Source organism: Dipodomys merriami, unplaced genomic scaffold, assembly GCF_024711535.1.
Source record: "Dipodomys merriami isolate MVZ:Mamm:240054 unplaced genomic scaffold, mDipMer1.0.p SCAF_1, whole genome shotgun sequence".
Classification (NCBI taxonomy): Eukaryota; Metazoa; Chordata; class Mammalia; order Rodentia; family Heteromyidae; genus Dipodomys; species Dipodomys merriami.
Window position 1 is genome coordinate 39,250,435 of NW_027202270.1, and position 20,267 is coordinate 39,270,701.

The 20,267-nt window shown below is 38.7% G+C and overlaps 1 protein-coding gene across 1 annotated transcript in view; it reads left to right on the top strand.

Annotated features, from left to right (window-relative positions):
- Positions 1–20,267, top strand: part of Pde11a (phosphodiesterase 11A) — a 352,033-nt gene that overhangs the window by 215,249 nt on the left and 116,517 nt on the right. Inside the window, exon 10 of the mRNA XM_070020261.1 lies at positions 9,010–9,060. Coding sequence (XP_069876362.1) covers positions 9,010–9,060 — 51 coding nt within the window. The remainder of the gene's footprint in view (positions 1–9,009; positions 9,061–20,267) is intronic.

Below are 20,267 nucleotides of genomic sequence, written 5' to 3' on the forward strand. Positions count from 1 at the left end.
ATTGAGTTGCTACATTTATCTTTAAAATATTTTCTAAAATTAACACCAACACAAAAGAAAAATCTATCTGGGATAGAAATTTTCTTGTGAAAGTTTAATGTTTATTCAAGTGTTCAATTATCAAGTGTTTACATATTTAATGTTTACACAAGTGTTCGATTACTATTATGTTATATTACCATTATATGTAAACTTCATACAAATTTTTACTTACCTGTCAAAAAACTGAGTGTGTATGAGTTGGCTAAGTTTGAGTAATCTACCAACTTTTCTCTAAAGATAGTGTATTTACAATTATGTCTTGCAAATGACTCTTCAAAACAGCTATGATGCATTTAATTAAACTGCTTGGACTTAATCTACGAGATTATTGTTCAAAATGTATGGAACTCCTGGACCCTACTACAAAAGGTACAGTTTGGAGAATTCAAATAGCCTACAACATAGTCTGAAATTGTGGAAGGAAATTTTCATTTACAAAACTTTTTAAAATAGCAGTTAGAAACATATGATTCTTACTTTGTTTTATTATTAACCATAAAAGGCTTATTTCAGTCATTACCAGTGACATATAATATTATTTCATAAATGAAAGAACAATGTCTTTCTTTTGAAGATTGGCTATAGTAAAAGTAATCAAAAATTATTTGTTGTTTTCCTTCAATTTTGTCCCAGATTTTCCCTACATGGCTGTACTAGATTGTTAGGGCTCCATAACATTTAACAAAATAGCACAAACTTAGTGGTTTAGACACTAGAAAATTGTTTTCTCATGGTTCTAGAAGCTAAGTGAAAGATCAAGGCATTTTCAGGTTTGGTTTCTTCTGAGGTTTCTTTCCTTGGCTTGCAGACAGCTATCTTTTTGCTTTGTCCTTAAATGGTCACCTCTCAGTCCCTGTATTGTCTGTGTTCTAGTGTCCTCCTCTTATAACCATACACATAGTATTGCACTTGTACCCACCCATATGATCTCAGTTTACCTTAACTGCCACTTTAAAAAGTCTACCTCCAAATATAGTCACAGTCTAAGGGTTAGGAATTCAGCAAGTGAAATTGGCAGGTTGAGGGTCACAACTCAACTCACAACAATGGCAAAGCATTACAGAAAGTATTTTATACTCCAGGCATTTAGTAATTCTGCCAGACCAAGTACTGTGAGGAAAAAGTCGGTGGAGATGTGCGTTAAAGCAAAGAGAGAACATGAGCATCATGGTGTATGGCTTAGCATTCTCCAGATTTGTTTTCTCCCTTGTTAATTTGGGACCAGTTGAAGTATGGTTGTCAGATAAAATACAAGAGGCCTATATAAAGTTGAATTTCAGATAAATGACAAATCATACTTTAGTATAAGTATGTCATAAATAGTGTATGCAACATTTTGCTGTTGTGAAATTCAGGTTCAGTGGAGTGTCCTGTATTTTTACCAGTCTGGAATTCCTTCCTGTACTGCTCGGTATATATTCATATGGAATGTGTATAATGGTTTCATTGATTAAAAAAAAACCACCAACTAAACCTACTAATAAAGAGGAATGTGGGAAATCAAGCTTATTTTCTTTTAGTTGATAATTTTATTCTTGAACTCATTAAATATATTGAGTACCAATTAAGTATCAGGCCACTTTTAAGGACAGGATACAGTATGCTCTGGAGACCAAGTGTGGGGTTGTTTCAGTCAACTTTTCATCAACAGAAACAGAAGGAAGGTTTATTTTGCCTCACGGTTGTAACCCATAGTCATTTGACTACACAGCTTTGGGCCAGAGAGGAGGCCAAACATTATGGCATAAAATGCATGGTAGAACAAATTTACTCACTTTAGGGCACCTGCAAAGCACAAACAGAGATAAGAGCCTGGGGTAAACCAGCCCCTTCAAAGGCATGCTCTTGCCCTTAGTAACTTACAAGCCTCTGTTTCCAGCATTTCCCAGTGGTACCATCAACTGAGACCTCAGTCTGCAATACATGAGCTTTGGGAGACATTTCAGATCCAAACAATGACAGTGGTGTTCATAGTATAGTAGACAAGGCAGGCCAGGATCAAACAGATAAGCATCTCCATTTGTGATAAGAGAAGTGAAGGAAATAGTCTGTCAACTCAACAGAAAATGGCAGGGAAAAGGGTTTCTCAAAACAGCTAGATAAGACCTCACTGAAGATGTGTAACATTCATCCTCATTTCAGAAGGGGGTGCCAACCAGGTAATGATGTCAGAAGAAGCTCTGAGATAGCAAAGCACTTAGTGTATAGTAAGATCCAAAAAGAGGTGGGTGGGACTGCCATAGGGAGAAGAGAGCATGGGCAACGTTCAATGGACTTTGGGAAGATGCCAATAGGCAGATCCTGTCTGGGATTCAAATTAAGCCCTGTAACTAAGCTGCAGTTGCCTTTGAAAAAAATGCAACAACATGTAGTGGAGATCCAGTGAAGGCAGGGTAGTTACAAAGTTAGCTGAGAACATACTGCTATATCAGAAAAATAAAACATGAGCTGGGAGCCAGTGGCTCATGCCTGTAATCCTAACTATTCAGGAGGCTGAGATCTAAGGATCTCATTTTGAGGCCAATCCAGACAGGTCCAATCAGACCCTTATCTCCAATTAAGCAACAAGAATCCAGAAGTGGAGAGGTGGCTCAAGTGATAAGAGTACTAGCCTTCAGTGAAAAAGCTTAAGGGACAGTGCCTAGACCCTGAGTTCAAGCCCCATGACAGACAAAAAAAAAAGTTTTCAGCTGGAGGGCAGGGTTTGATAACGTCAGATTTTGGCTTTTGAAAGATAACTGTGGCTCTTATAGTCTCAAAGATTTGAGATATCCTGGGAAGAAATGGAGGGATTACTACAGGAGCCCAGGTGAGAAAATGACAGCGGACAGAACCAAGGTAGTGCCAATGAAGAGGAAAGAGTCAAAATATGTGAGTGGAACATACGTTTTCTGATGGACTTTGGTGTGATAAAAAGAGGAATGGAGAAAAATCTGATTTCTTCATTAAACAATGGATTAAAGTGTCATGTATGTAACTGATGTAGGCCAAGGGAGATAATGTTTGTATGTTAGTTTGCCTTCCTGTTGCTGCCTTAACAGTAATCACAACCTTTGTAGATTAAAACTGCCTGTATTTATCTACATTTCTGCAGATCAGAAGTCTAAAAGGGTCTTCTATGATAATAATCACAGTGGGGGGCAGGTTTACATTTTTTCAAGCGATGCTAATGAGATAATAATCCACATCCTTTCCTTTTCTGGCTTCTAGAGCCTACCTTAACCTCATCATGGTTCTCTTCCATCTTTGCAGATGGCACTGGCTAGCCTCACATTTCATCACTCCAACTCTGCCTCTTCTGGCCTCTTTCTTACACTCACTAGGTCCCCTGAAATTACATGAAACTCACTCAACAATTTAGAATACTATTCTTGCCATACTACAATGTGTTCATGAGTAAAGTTAATTCCATCTACAGCCTTCATTTGTCTCATTATCTAACATCACATACATGCAGATTTGGGGATGAAACATCTTCAGCATGAAGATCTTGTGGGGTGGGCTGGGAGAGTATTATTCTGCCCATCACACGTGGGAAAATCAACAGGTATGCCCACAGGTGATAAATCTGAGCTGTCAAGGTGTTCACTGGGTAGGAATTCATGATGTTGGCCATTATATCTGCGAGTCTACAGTTCAACAAGAGGTTAGAGGGCTAGGAAGGTGGCTCAGTGGTAGAGCGTTTGTCTTGTATGCATGAGGTCCTGGGTTCGATTCCTCAGCACCACATAAGCAAAAAGAATAAAGCTGGAAGTGGCGCTGTGGCTCAAGTGGTAGAGTGCTAGCCTTGAACTGAAGAGCTGAGGGACAGTGCCCAGGCCCAGAGTTCAGGCCCCACGACCGGACTCCCCCCCCCCCCACACACACACAAAAAAGAGGTTAGAACTAAATTTGAAAGCTGTCAACACAGTAAGGGTATAGAAAGCTACGACAGGACATGATATCCTTGGACAAAAGACCAAGCCAAAATGGAGTGTGAAATGGTTCACATCTGGAGTGAAGGCAGAACTAGCAAAGAAAGCATAGGAGGGTGAGAGGAAGGAGAGATAGGTTGAAAACCAAAATAGTACACTGTCATGAAGGCTCAGAGAAGAGACTGTTGAAATAGGAAAAAAAAATAAAGAAGGAATAATATTCCAGCTTCAAAACTCCTGCAGAAGGACCTGGGGATGTGTCAGTGCCTGGCAGCCAAAAGCTTCTACTTCGATTCAAGCTATCTCAGGGGAATGCTGATGGCAGAATCAAAACCGAAGGGGAAGAAGGTGAATCAGATGTGGTCTGTGACCTTTGTGGACCTTGGCAGTATCTCGCAGATGCTTGTTAAAAATAGTGAGCTAATCACATTTGATCATAGTCTTTTCAACACGAAGCTGAACTAAGCGTGATCACTGTTATACCTTTACATGTCGGTAGAGCTGTGTGAGGCTATGTGATATGGGCCAGGGGTACAGATGCAGTGAGTTTCTCATTGCTGCACCCTGTGCAAAGCAAACACGGAAGGTCAACTGGAGCAATGGAGTCCCCCAACCTTCCTGAATGAAGCCCAGGGAATCCTTTAGAACAAAACTGTAAGAACTGGTTGGGAAGGAAAAATTGGAAAGTTCCTTAGCAAGATTCAAAGCTGACTTGTCTTAAAGAATCTGCTTCTTAGCCGGGTGCTGGTGGCTCACGCCTGTACTCCTAGCTACTCAGGAGGCTGAGATCTGAGGATCGCGGTTCAAAGCCAGCCCAGGCAGGAGAGACCGTGAGACTCCTATCTCCAATAAAACCACCAGAAAACCGGAAGTGGCTCTGTAGCTCAAGTGGTAGAGCGCTCGCCTTGAGCTGAAGAGCTGAGGGACAGTGCCCAGGCCCAGAGTTCAAGCCCCACGACCGACAAAAAAAAAAAAAAAAAAAAAAAAGAATCTGCTTCTTCAGGCTCCTGGTTTTTCTAAGGAGTCTTAATGGCAGTGATGCTACCATCCCTTCAGACGGGTTTACTGGCAGGCTCTTTGGTGCCCAGCAGCATATTCTTCTCTATTAGCATTTTCTTCTCCTTGGTCACTCACATGGGACTACATACTTTTAGGAGAAGATGGCTGAACGATTTTTTTTAGCCAAACCCCTCCTCCACTTCCTTACTGGCTTTGAGTCATATAAAAGGACACAGGAACTCTCCTAACAAAAATGTTCAAATGCAAAAGCTTCCTTTTATTTTATTTTTTTTCACATCTGATGGAGTTGTAGTTATATTGCAATCTTTCCAACTTTCAGAAGGGAATGGTTTACAGATGTATACTCTCCACAGACATTTACACATCTATTGTTTTCTTAACCTCCTCCCCATCCTATTACAGGATTCTTTTCATGAAAAAGATTACAACCTGCCCATGAAAAGTTTCCTTTTATTAACTTTGTCAAATTAGATAGAGTAAATAAGGAAGATTTAAGAAAAGGGAATTAACAGGAATTTTCTTATCAATCTAATCTTATACTATGCATAAATTTCATTTCATATGTATTATAGAAGTAATTATAAAATACAAGCTAAGATATATATCTCAAAATATATACTATAAGAAATGTAGGTGAATTGGTAGTAGGCAAAATGTTCTTAAAAGTGACACATAAAACAACAACCATGAAAAAATCAACATACACACAAAATTAAAATGTAAAACTTTTGTTCATTAAAAGGCATAGTGATGCGTAAATGTAATCCCAGCTACTCACAGGACAGATTATTTGAGTATAAGAGTTTGAGAACAGATTGGGAAACATAGTTACTTCCTCTCAAAAACAAAACCAAAAAAAGAAGAAAAATCTTGGAAATTAATGATTACAAATATATATTTAATAAGGATTTAAATTCAAAAAAATACAGAGAATACCTATACCTCAATAACAAGAGAACCAAAAGGAACTAATCTTAAATAAGTATGGACTTAATTTGTAATAATTGTTTGCTTTAATGACTCAAATAGTTTCAATTTAGTAAAGTTAATAACTTTTTTAATAATAAAAAAGTGGGACAAGTTGATTTAAACAGATAGTACCAAGCTTTGTACACTTTTTAGTGTAGCCTAGGTAAGCACCATCTGGTGGCAGGATTTTGAACTGCATCTTGAATTTGGACTTTTTGTAATTTTTAAGGAAAATAAATGTTTTGAATATGGAATCTGCAACATCTCTTATTTGTGAACAGTAAGAAACTCTAAAATGATAGTTTAATCATAACAAAATTTAATTAAAGGAAAATCTATTGTTACTTTTGTATTTAAAATACTTAGTAAAAATTACAATCAATGAAGATATGATGATACAAATATATCTAGGGTAGAATTTTAAATAAAAGTAATATAATAAATGTCATTTGATAGTTTTATGTTGATTTGACATGTGTTATTGCATTTAATCTTCTTAAGAACTCTGAAGTACAAACCCATACTCACAGACTTTTGCTGTGCTTAACATTTTCCTAGCAGAAAATTGCTTTGTTGTGTGTTTTGGTTCTTGGTTTTTTCCATCATGGGGCCTGAACGCTGTCCCTCAGCTCTTCAGCTCAAGGCTAGCACTCTACCATTTGAGATACAGCACCATTTCCAGATTTTTTTTCCTGTTTATGGGGTACTGAGGAATCGAACCCAGGGCCTCATGCATGCAAGACAACAAGCACTCTACCACTGAGCCACCTTCCCAGCCCTGCTTTGTTGTTAATAAGTAAACCTCATAGAATGTATTGATCTCTAATAAATACACCTCTGTGAGTTTCTCACAAAGTTGGAAGGGAATTGAAGAAAACATAAAAAAAAGAAATAGTCAGTGAGAAAACAGGTTATAATGAGAAATAAAAAGGAGACCTTAAAAAGTGGTATTTAGAACAACTTAAAACCTAGCATAATTCTTTGGTTTTTATATACACATGTAAATATTACTCAAAAAGTTACCTAAAAAAGGGCTGTTAATATGTCTTAGTGGTAAAGTGCTTGCCTAGCATTCATGAAGCCCTGGGTTTGATTCCTCAGTACCACATACAGAGAAAAAAGCCAGAAGTGGTGCTGTGGCTCAAGTGGTAGAGTGCTAGCCTTGAGCAAAAAGAAGCTCAAGGACAGTGCCCAGGCCCTGATTTCAAGCCCCAAGACCGTCAAAATAATAATAATAATAATAATAATAATAATAATAATAATAATAATAATAATAATAAATGTTTCTTTTTTTAAAAAGTTGTTACATACTTTACCATGCATTATAGTACTTCCAACTAAAAGCAAAGGAAAATAACTCTCATGAATATTTTCAGGTGGAACCTCGAATCTTGAAGAATAGATTGCTGATAGCCAAGAGTGGTGATGCGTTTCTGTAATCCCAGCACTTGAGAGGCTGAGACAGAAGATCACAAGTTTGAGGCCTACTTAGACTATGTAATAAAACTCTGTCTCAAAAAACCAAACCCAAACAACCCAGATTAATGATTTAAGAAGAGAATGATTCTGTAGTAGCACTATTATGCCATTTTCAAGATACTCAAAGAGATTGCCTTACCTCACAATGCTGGGAATGAGATGCACCCCAGAAGTGCTGCTGAGGAGGCTGGGTTCTAACCCCCATAGACACTGCCTCCACTGCTGCCCATTGTTGAGTGTGCCCATCCACACATGGCTTGTGCACCAAAGTTCTTGGCTCATAGGTCACTAGGTAATCATGTTACTATATTTCTTTATCACTTAAAAAATGAAATCTCACTGGGTGCTGATGATTCACAGCTGTAATCCTACCTGCTGAGGAGGCTGAGATCTGTGGATCAGTTTGAAGTCAGCCTGGGCAAGAAAGTCCATGAGATGCTTCAATTAACTACCAAAAGGTCATCAATGGAACTATGGATCAAGTAGTAGAGCACTAGCCTTGAGGGTAAAAGCTCAAGGATAGCACCCAGGCCCTGAGATTGGGTCCCAGGATACACACACACACACACACACACACACACACACACACACACACACACACACACACACACACACACACACACACACACACACACTGGAGTCCTATGGCTAAATGAGAAATGCTGAGTTACTTTCAGAACCGAATTAGTCCTCTAAACTTGGTAGAAACAGAAAGATTTAACATGTCTCAAACTTATTTATAATTCATATAGATTAAGAGTGTATTTAAAACATAAAACCTAGAAAACACAGCCATTATATATATTACATGACTGCCTTATAACATACCAACACTGGCGTAAGCATGTGGTTGTTCCATAAAAAAGAAGAAACAGCCCTGGACAGAGCAGCCTAGACCCAATCTGGGGTGTGTGTGTGTGTGTGTGTGTGTGTGTGTGTGTGTGTGTGTGTGTGTGTGTGTGTGTGTGTGTGTGTGTGTGTGTGTGTGTGTGTGTGTGTGTGTGTGTGTGTGTGTGTGTGTGTGTGTGTGTGTGTGTGTGTGTGTGCGCGCGCGCATGCTGGTTCTGGGGCTTGAACTCAGGGCCTGGACACTGTCACTGGGCTTTTTCATTCAAGGTGCTCTACCACTTGAGCCAGCTCCAATTTTACCAGCCTCCTTTCTGTTTCAGCTATCCATAAGAAGCTGACATTGACACGGCTGTTTACTCAGAGATAACAGATTTTAAAGATGGAATAAAGGGAAGAAAGAAAAACCAAATGAATGCTTCTACTAATATTTCTCTGAGCAGAGCAGCAGCTTCTGATCACCCAATCTCATGGAGCCTGTGAATGGACCTCCTTTTAGGCCTCTGTCTCTGAATTATATATGATAAGGCAATTTCAGCTTACATGACATGGTGACAGGCTCACCTGCTTTTGATCTTCGTCACAGATGATTCATGAAAATCTTTTATCATACACTCAAATCTACTGTTATATCGAAACCATCTCATGAGAAAGTTGTTTTGTAATCCAAGAGAATTTCAGAAAATGCTGTCCTGTTTTTCATTATTGAAGTTCTTTTTTTGTTTTCTTTCTGAATTAGGTGCTATCGTACCATGCCACATGTTCAAAAGCAGAAGTTGACAAGTTCAAGGTAAGGAAAGAAATGGTGGCACTACTGATTTATAAAATTTAACTTCATCTGTTGTCCCAATCCTGTCACCTGTCTCTATAGAACTAGTCCTGCTGCAAGGATTAAGGGAACAGAGCTGGGCAGAGTATGTCTGGATATTTGCATTTTAGAGAGGAAAGAGCAACTCAACATATAATTTAGTAGTTCATTCATAATTTTTTAAATTATCCTGAATCTCTTCCTATTTGTTATATAAGCATAAAAATCTGTGTAATATGGTAAGAGTCAAGATCTCTAGGATCTTTGTTTGTTTTTGTAGTTACTGGGGTTTGAACTCAAGTCCTACCATTTAAGCCATACTTCTAGCCCTAGGACCTCTGATTTTGATGTGGTTTTACTATTAACTTTCTGTTCACTTAAAATCTTAATGTGTTACTATCTTCTTTATGTATAAAAGTGTGTGAAGAAATTGAGATAATATATTTACTACATGCTTACTGCTTACTGTGTGCCAAGCATAGTGCAGTGCTGTACCTGAATTCATTCATTTAATCCTCATAACCCTGTGAAGTGCTATACACATTATTTTGCAGGTGAGTAAACTGAGGCATGGAATGCTGAATATCTAGGCCAAGGTCAAATGACCATAGTGGATACCATAATCTGGCTCCAGAACTGGAATACTTAACCATCATGCTTGACTACTGCTCAGGGTGACCCTCCAATATCTGATAGTCTATGAATGAGTCTTGGATATTCCTTTTTATCTTATTCACCATTCCTCCCTTCAACACAGTCTAGAATTTCAATTTTTTCCCTACAGTCCTACCAGGCAGTTTTATTTATTTATTTTTAATATATATATTTTTATTGTAAAGATACTGTACAGAGGGGTTACAATTACATGAGCAAGGTAATGAGTCCACTTCCTATGGAGTATTGTTACACCTTCCTTTATATTTCCCAAACATCCCTTTCCTGCCCACTTCCCCAACTTCTCCCTCCCCTCTCTCACTACCCCTCCCCCCGCAAAGTTGTAAAGTTCGTTTTCAACATACTGTCTTGTACATCTCATTGTTACAATGTGTCATCCTGTATCCTTGTTTCAGCATTTTGTTATTTCACTTCCCCAAATTAGAAAAATGTATATACATGATGCAGGGCACTGGAATCAAATACAGTGACCACAGGGGTTATACCATGGGGGAAGAACATACAAAAGAAAGAAAAAAATTACATAGTACATTATAAGTACATTAAGAAGATCAGCAACAAAGATAAAACCTCTGTGTCCCTATCTTGGGGCTCACTTAACATCAGGCTATATGGTCATATGTACATAGCTTTGACCTCTTCTGCTTGTCCTAGATATATGCTAGTTATTGCAAATAGGGGAAACCATGGGACCTATGTTTCTTTGAATTTTCCAGGCAGTTTTAGAAGTGGTTGATACATAAGGAGGTAAGAAAACATTTTCCTTCCTTTAAAAAGGTTTAGTGGGCCTGGTACTTTTGGTTCACACCTGTTTTCCTAGCTACTCAGGAAGCTGAGGTCTAAAGAATCACAGTTCGAGTCCAGACGAGGCAGTAAAGCTGATGAGATTCCATCTCTAATCAACAACCATAAAGCTAGATTTTATGCTTGTTATTTGCATTTAGATATATTCATTCTCTGAGGAAAAAATATGCCACAGAGACTTTTGAGCCTAGTAATAGAACCAGATTATTAGAACTGAGTCACATAAACAATATAATGGAACAAAGACCTCAAACATTGCAAGTAGGAATAGAAGAAATGAGTGTGTAAGTGACAGGAAGCATGCTATTAACGACTTGGTCCCTATCCAGAAATGTGGTTTATCATTAGGCAAACACTTAGGAAAGAGACCAACAATGACACCTCAGATCAAAAGGAGAAATGGAACCAGGCAGAGAAAATAACTGACATCTAAGAAGGAAGACAAAGCAATCAAAATGTACAAGACGTTATGTTGAAAAACGAACTTTATAACTTTGGCAGTGGGGGGTGGGGAAGATGGGAGGGCAGGGATGGTAACGGGAAACAAAGGAGCAGGCAACAATGCTTAATAAGAAATGTACTCATTACCTTGCTCATGTAATTGTAACCCCTCTGTACGGTATTTTCACAATAAAAAAACTTATTAATAAAAAAAAAACAGCAGCCAGACCCATATGTGTAATGCCCAACACCCTGTATATTATCTTGTTCTCTTACTGGAAAAAGTACACAAGCCTAAGTAAGTTATAAGGAGTTCAGCATTGTTTGGCTTATGGTTCTAGAAGTTGAGAAATCTAAGAACACACTATTGGCATCTTTAGCACATACTGACTGGAAGATGATCTCCCTTAGAGCAGGGCTTTCTGTATTTTACTCACTGCTCTATTTCTACTGCCTTTTAAGTTACTTGGAACATAGTAACAATCAATACTAGCTAAATAGATGAATGAATAGATGAATGGTTACATAAATTTAAAGAACATCAGTATTCTAGAACTCAAACCAATTATTCATTAAAAGACTGTTAAAATCATGGTAATATATATAACTATCATATATGCCTTATAAAAACTTCAGTATATTTAATACAGCAAAAATGTTTAATGTGTGTGCATGCACATGCGTGTGTGTGTGTGTGTGTGTGTGTGTGTGTGTACGCACACACATGCACCCTAGGGCTTGAACGCAGGCACTGTTCTTGATCTTTTTTGCTCAAGGCTAGTGCTCTAACACTTGAGTCACAGCTCTACTTCTGGAATTTGGGGTAGTGAATTGGAGATAAAAGTCTCATGGACTTTCCTGCCTGGACTGGCTTTGAACCACGATCCTCAGATTTCAGTTTCCTGAGTAGCTAGGATTACCATCATGAGCCACTCCTGCCTAGCTAGGTTTTTTGCTTTAGCTAATAAAGTTTAGTAGACATGTACCATAAATTATCACATGGTATTGCCATCAGTACAGATAATTGTTGTTTTTAATGTATCAGCTTACAAATAATGTTTAAAATAAAAGAAAATATCAGAAAGGTTTAGTTACCTAAAAATCTTACTTATGGAAATATCGAATTCCTGACTAAATGTCCTAATTTCTGATTAAATTTTCTATTATTATATTTTATTATATTTATTATCATTGCTAAAAGAGGAGCCTGATGGACAGGAAGAAACATAGAAAAGCTCACAGTGAACAAATGTGACTGAAATTACGGGACCTTTCCTGAGCAATAGCAAACTAAAATCCATAGCTGTCCACTTTCTGAAGGTTATTGACCTACATTTAGACTTAATTCTTCCCTTCGGAAAAACCCATTGTCTAGACTTTGCCATACTTTTCTATTGTTAGCTCACAAACATGCTGGAAATATGAAGTATTTAAATTTGAGAACATAGGGTTATTTCATCTTAAAATTATCAAGATTATTAACTTAACTGATTTACTCTAGATTTTCTCAAAAGATATTAGCTAATATCTCATTACAAAGTAATTGAAATATAGTTGATAATTTTAACCAAATGGCTTTTTTTCTTGATATATAAATAAAACGTTATTGTAATTGGTAGCTGGTGTCTATTGTAACAGCAGCAATAACATTAAAATGTAGTGGGCTTAAAATAATCCTGCACATTGAGAGTACAAAAGTATTTCTAGAAATTCCAGGCTGGAAGATAACACAGTGACACTTTTCTAACACTGTATGTAGCTAGCTGAATCTCAGGAAGACAAAGCTTTGCTTTGGCCGATATTGAAAGACAAGCCATGTTTATATTTGAATATACTTTAACCTTTGTTTCTTGTGATGCCTTTTAAAATAAGGATAGCTGAAAAAGGAAAAAGGGGTACTTATTTGAAATCCAGAATCAGAGTTACCGATGAGATTTCATGCATTAAGGGACAGTTGATGTTTGTACTCCTCTGGGACCAGTACAGTATTTGGGAAGAAAGGATTTCAACATCTGGTGCTAAAAGAGATATGGATGTCAAAAACACCCAAACATATGACAAACCTCAGCAGAAGCCCCAGCTGCACCAAACCTGGGGTGCAGAAGTATCTGAGAGCTCAGTGAGATGTGGTTATTATTCACATAAGAAACTGAGATCCGTCTGAGTCAATAATTCTTCCCTGGCTGGAAGCATGACTCGGGGTAGAGTGCATACCTGGCAAATGCAAAGCCCTGAGTTCAAACCTCAGTAAAAGGGGGGGGGAGGAAGAGAGAAAGAATTCTTTCCTAATTAAAGTGAAAATTCCATAAACCTCGCTATTTAGATGACTGCAAGTCCAGCATAAAATGTATCTGTCCCTTATCTCAGTTGTCTATGGATTCATGCTCTTAGCTAGAACATGAGTGAACAAAACAGACTTAATAGTGGTTCAAGCACATTACACACATACCCCCTCACCATAACTCAGCCCCTAGACTGACAGCAGCACACACCAGAAGGTGGCACCTCAGTGGCAGGAACATCACTAAAGACCAGAGTGAGGGCCCCTTCCATTCCAGCATGATCAGCAGAGAATGAGAGGATCAGTGCAGGTTGAATGGTCACGTTGTAAGGACAGATAATGTAAACACTGAACCCGCCCAGGAAGAAGGAAAAATGCAGATCCTATAATATAGAGATTTTGATATGCAGCACTAATTGCTCTTAATTTCCTTTAACTTGTACTCCCAGATGGTGTGGCTAAAGGAAGGCTGTATATAAGGCATATTGTATATAAGCTGTAGTAAATCTCAACTACTTATACTGAGAAGCTGATGCCACCTTACCCTTCTTTATATCTGGTCTTCTTTTCACATACTTCTTCATTTCCTGGGATTTCTTTCTCTATTCTAGAATGACAGGGTACAGTTGTTCTCTCTTTGCTTTGAGTAACTTTAGTTCTCCCATTGGCAAAAAAAATCACTGACGGATATTTAGTAGTAGATAGATGCCATGTGATTTGAGTTGAAAACATTGCTATAAGTATCCCAAGACTTTCCAGCTACAGTTCTGATTTGTCAGAACCTGGACTTATTTTTCCTTATTCTGATGTGTCATTTATACCTCAGGAAATAGTCACAAAGATCATAGCACTTTCTGGAACAAGTGAATTAACCATCTTTAAAAGTCTGATTCAATTTATACTGTTAATAAATTACCTTTTATGGGTTGATTGCCTTATGCATCTAATGAGGAAACCAGGATACACAAAATGGTTTGTATACTCATTAAGATTTATTGGTCTTTCATGAACTTGAAATAAGAAAGTTGTATATAGAAAATTTGTGTAGATTTTAGTTGCCTGTTTATATCTATTCAGCTCTGTGCTAACCGGATTAATGTACAAAGACCATATTGACAATTAGATCTCTTTGAAGATGGTGGTTTTAAAGGCTTTTAATAACCTGGAGATGCCAGCTGGGATAACATAAGAAAATGAGTTTAGTACACCAATTATATGCTCCTGTGATTTTATGTACTTGCCTTGGTTTCCAGTGCTATGGACAGACCAAATGGTTATCCCTATATACTGCCAATTTACCAATTAAAACCAACTGGTAGATGTCCTCATGTTATATTGCCAATTCAATCACCCCTTCTTCCAATTCAGAACTACATGGGTTACAGCTGCAATCAGAGAGACTCATTTACGTCACTGTAACGGCCGCGGTAATTAAAAGCTAGTAACTCAAGTTGGCTGTTTGCATTTGGATTCCCTTGTACATATTTCAAGTTTTCCATGCTAATGCCTCAGCCCACAGATTAATATCCTGGTAAAGTAAATAAAATAAAGTACCAAGAATAGAAGAGCCCTGTGCTGCAATAAGAATGGCCAAAACAGGATGATATGGCCTCCTCTGCAGACTAAGCCACGGATGTGATTTTTCAAGGCTGTTTTCTCATGTTTGAGAAGCACTTTGGTTCAAGAAGTAGTCTTATGAAGAAAAAAGCTTTAGGTTTCAGCATGGCTGATACTGGTGTGTCAATGGCTTGCGTCTGTCACGTGTCCTCACACGATCCTCGGGGAGCAGGCAGGACTGACGGCTATCCCATGCACCAGGCTAGCCCCGGTTGGGGAGGGATGCCTTTTAGTAAATGAGTGTCTTGTCCCTATTTGGCACAGAAGCACCACACACAGTAACCACTGCCCACTGCCATGGCTACCATTTCCTAAATGTGGAAAAGCCCTGCCCTGCAGTACCCATTTATGAAGAATACATTCTGCAGAGAACCAGTCACATGATGACCTCCACCCAGCACAAGGTAACAGCAGGAATTAAGAGGAGTGGCCCCCCTGGAAGGTCACCCATGATAGAGACAGGATAGATCATGCCACCTCATGGGGGTAGAAGCAACTCTACATCCTCTCCCTCCAGACAGCTGCTGCTTCTGAGCCTCCTCCACAGCCTGGGATAGGCCAACACTTCAGTTCCAGAAAGGACCCCAAATTGTGGCTTGTTTCTCTGGTTACTTCTTAGTTCTCTCTCTCTCTCAGAAATGCTGCTTTTAGGAATTTCATCACAGCTTCCCAGTGCACTTCAATGATTTCCACGGGGTTTAAATGAGAACACCACAGCTATGTGCATGCAATTTAGTTCACCTTACAGCTGACCTATTCTGACTCCTCCTTCATCCTTGTATCTCTAATTTAGGGGGTTGGTTTGACTTTAAATGGTGTTCACGTTGAGCTTGATGTCTACATTTTGGGTATTTTTTGCTTTTGTTTTGTTTTCTCCATCAGGTAGAGTTATTGAACTTCCAGAGGGAAACTGACTGGGGGGGGGGGCAGCCACCTCAGTACAGTGCCTTTAAAGGGCATCTTCTGCTCCCACGCCAGTAGCCAGCACTGCTCAGGCCCTGTCCATAAGTATGTGGAGTGCCTTGTACTAAAGCACTCAGTGGTACTTTGTCACTCCTGAGTACTGAAATTGCTGGGGAGGGAGTGGTTTGTGGGGACCAGGTCTGTAAGGCCAGCTTGGCCTTCCCTCCTGCTGAGCTCTGCTGGCTATGGATTGAGGACTCTTCAAGGACCTGCCTGACCCGAATACATCCTGTGATGACCCTGAGCTCACCTCAGATCAACTTATACAGCCACTATTTGTCACTTCTTTCCCTTTGAAAACAAAGCAGGCACAATGTCTCCAGAAGGCCACTGGGAACTCGGAAGAAGAATGGAGTCCTAAGGCTTTCTCACACCTTCTCCTAGCCCCTGATTAACAGAGCTGAGTTCACTGCACTCCTTTTAGGTCAAACTTAGAGGCCCAGGCAGTCAGGACCCAAGGCAGTAAAATAAAGGCAATTCATTTTGGTTGCCAGTTGTGGTAGGTCTGGTGGTGATCCTTTAGAGGGGAGCCCACTAAGAGCCCTGACCTCTGACCTGTGAAGGGAACTAGAGTGGCCAAAGGCATCAAAATATTCCAGAACCCAAGATCGAAACTGTATCACTACCTTCTTCCTGGTTTCCCTTTATTTCAAGCCTTGTGCAAGGATAGATGTGGAGCCAGGAAATGACTGAGCTCATTCCAGGAACAGCTTAGCAGTCACCATGGCTGATTTCCCCTCACTGATCATTCAGCATCCACAGAACCCTCTTCCCCCAAATTCGCCCTGAACCCTGCTGCCAGATGAACAGTCCACTTTTGGTGCCAGGTGCTGCTCACAAAGCTTAGCATCCTCTATGAGTTTCTTGATTGTGTCCATTTCAATCCTCTTATTTGACATTAAAAGTACTCTAAACTCTAGTTCACTTTTCCAAGCTGTTTGCTATGTTGTCACTCACCAATGTCCTTCATTGGTAGTATTAAATGTTTCCCACTCCAGTTCTTTCTTATATTTGCCTCCATGCCCCAGTTCCCATTTCTGAACATTTAAGGGCCTAACAATCCATTGGATTCACCTTAATATTCCTCTCTTCCTGGAGCTTTTCTAGCTGTCCTTCAGGCAAAATGACCTTACTTGGCCTTCCTTTTCCTCATACTTACTGCTTCCTACCTTGCAGTACAAACCTGCATTGCCTCTGTCTAATCAAATGGTTATACTAGGAGCATTTTTTAAGAGAGAATTCTTGGCTTCTTCATTTTTAAAACACTTATATCACCTCCAGTCATGCTTTGTAGCTTAATGCTGAAAAAACTCCCACCTTATGAACTAATTCATTAAACTGTTTGTCATTTTTAAGGCAGGAGGACTTATAGAGCATAATGAAATGGAGACTTATGACAAAAGGAATGTCTGAACATTATTGTATCAGTCCTTGCTTTCTCTTACTTAAAACCCCTTGCTTTAATAAATGTTCTCAGTTGTTTGTTTCCTAGTTTCCCCATGTAACCTAAGCTATATGAAAATAAAGGGATTTGTTTTGTTTATGTAAGATAAGTTCTGGCCATATTCTCTTTGGAGTTCTCTGCAGTAGGATTGTTTCTCTTCTCTGCTGTGAGAAGAGGCTTCTTGCTTCTTCATAATTGTTTCCAGTTGTTTCAGCAATTTCCTCTATAAATAAGTTTATTTACTGGTGTTCTACTACTACCATCCTGCTGATTAAATTTTCTTAAAGCCTTATCATTTTTTCAGCCCTCAAAATAGCTTTCTCAGATTTTGTTGTTGTTGTTGTTGGGGTTGTTTTTTCGTGTGTGTGTAATTTTGTTTTGTTCTGTAATTTGACTCTTCTACCTGTTTTTAAAATCATATACCTATTGGGTAGTTCTTCACGGCTTGGTTTTCTGGTTTTGTTGTTGTTGTTTCTTCTTTGGAAATGGAGCCATCTGAACTGTTAAAACTATGTTTTAACTCATGATTCTGTCAGTTCCAAAGCATCACATGAAATATAACGTGAGTGGAGAATGTCTAATCTGAGCATGCTCTGGAGTCTCAGGAGCTAGCATTGCCATTATGTGTAGTCCTTGTAAGACCAGAAACAGCAGGACAAGAGCAAACAAATAGTCAACAGACAGAGCAGCAACCAGACCTCCTACTTTATTTAAAACTTTTGAGTTTCAAGTTTCTCACCTGCAAAACAAAGCCATTTCTAACTAAGAAGTGCTATAACTTTAAGGGCCTACAAAGTTTACCTCTAGAAGGAAAGGGGGCAATAAAACACAAAGCAGCATAAATGTTGTCAAAATATCTTGGGATTTCTTTTAAATGATTCTTGAATACTCAAGCATTTGAATTGAATAACTACTTAAGAATTTTAGGGTTTGGTAGAAAATTTGGCTCAGCTTGATTTCACTATATCTTATATGTAACTTTTCAAAGTCTGTCATGATGACTGTACTTGAGGGGTAATAAAATGTAATAATACTCATGAGGAGAAAAGTGATTATTTTAGGTAAAACAAGTCTTAATCTTATCAATATTCACATTGTATACTAATGCTTCCTATAAATAAACGTTTAGTAAAAGTGTTGGGGTTTTTTTGGGTCCAATCGTGGGCCTGAACTCTGGGCCTGGGTGCTGTCCCTCAGCTCTTCAGCTCAAGGCTAGTGCTCTACCACTTGAGCCACAGCACCACTTCCAGCTTTTTTCTTTTTGCTTATGTGGTGCTGAGGAATCAAACCCAGGGCCTCAAGCATGCAAGGCAAGCGCTCTACCACTGAGCCACCTTCCCAGCCCAGTAAAAGTGTTTTAAATACAGAAAAAGAGGAGTAGACATAAAAACATCTCACATCATTAGCTCACATGAGCTTCTCAACTATTTGATAGGTAGGGTTTACATTATTTGTATTGCACATATGAACCAACTAAAAGTCAAGAAACAAAAAATAAAGTGTGCTGTGTGGTACATGCCTATAATCCTGGTACTTGGGTGCCTGAGCCAGGAGGATCGTAAGTTGAGTCTAGCCTCACTATATAGTGAGTTTGAGATCAGTATGAACTACAGAGCAACACTCTCTCTCAAAAACAGACCAAACACAAAAGAAGCATGAATAAAAATGGACCCACGTGCTTTGACATTTTCCCTCTCCAATGTTCTGCTTTGATCTTAAAAAAATCAATACTATTCTTCAAGGGCAGAGTAGGAAAACAGAAGCAACATTGTGGAATTTTATCTAGAAGTCACTTCTTTTTTCAATAATTAATTTATTATTATAAGGGTGATGTACAGAGGGATTATATGAGTCAGGTAATGAGTAGATTTCCTTTTGTACAGTGTCCAGAAGTCATTTCTTTTGATTCAGCTATTATTATTATTATTATTATTATTATTATTATAACCTTGGTGCCATTTTGACAGTTTTGGAGGCTATTCAGTATGCATGGTGAAAAAGTCTAAGAGAATTTTCAGCTGAGCTTAAGTATTTAAGAAGACTATTTGTGGTACTCTTTGGTTAATTAATATGCAGCACTGCTTTATTAGAAATTTCTCTTTGGATTATGGTGTGCTATCCATGTGGATTCTTGCCCCATGGTTTCAGACTGCTTAGAAACCTAGGGAAATTGCAGGTGGTAAGCATTATGGAGACATTGCATCATTCTTAGCAAGAGAGTAATGATCCATTATTCTGACATCTCACCTATCTGACTATCTAGCTCTATAGAAATCTCTTGACATCTGGAAAGCTCAAAAGCAGAAGAGCAGTCCCACTTTATGATAATAAAGTGCTCCCCAGGCCTGCCAAGTACCTTGTAAGAAAGATAACAAGGATATGAGATTGTGAACATCAGTTTAATGTAAAGCACTTGTCAGGAGATAAAGTCTTATGTTTAAGGTATGAGAACTTAGGAACTAGCGACTCAAGGAAGATAGAAACTGAGGAGTGTGCAACTGGGATTACATTGATATAATAGTTCCCATGTGATGTTTGATCTTAGGGACATCTCTGATGTTTATCTGAGGTGTGATGATTTCAACACAATGCACATGAAAAAATTTGAAGGCCTTTTTCTGAATTAACCCCTAATAATGCCTCAATTTGGATGTGTGTCTGTGTGTGCACATGCATGATCACACTTGCTTCAACTTGGAAATATAATGCAGAGATTTAGAATTTCAACTCTTGCTTCAGGAAAAGGTGTGGTGGCAGTGCATTGTCCTCAGGAAGATAAGGAAATGAAGATCCATGAGAAAACAGGGTCTGAGATGAAACACTTTGGCCACTGGGTGCCATCCTTGCTCCATGTAAGAATTTTCTGAGCCATGTTTATAGGGAAATGGTTAAAACCCAAAAGATAGTAACTTAAAAGTAATTTTGAGATCTAATAATGTTTGTGTTTATGTATGACCTGGAATA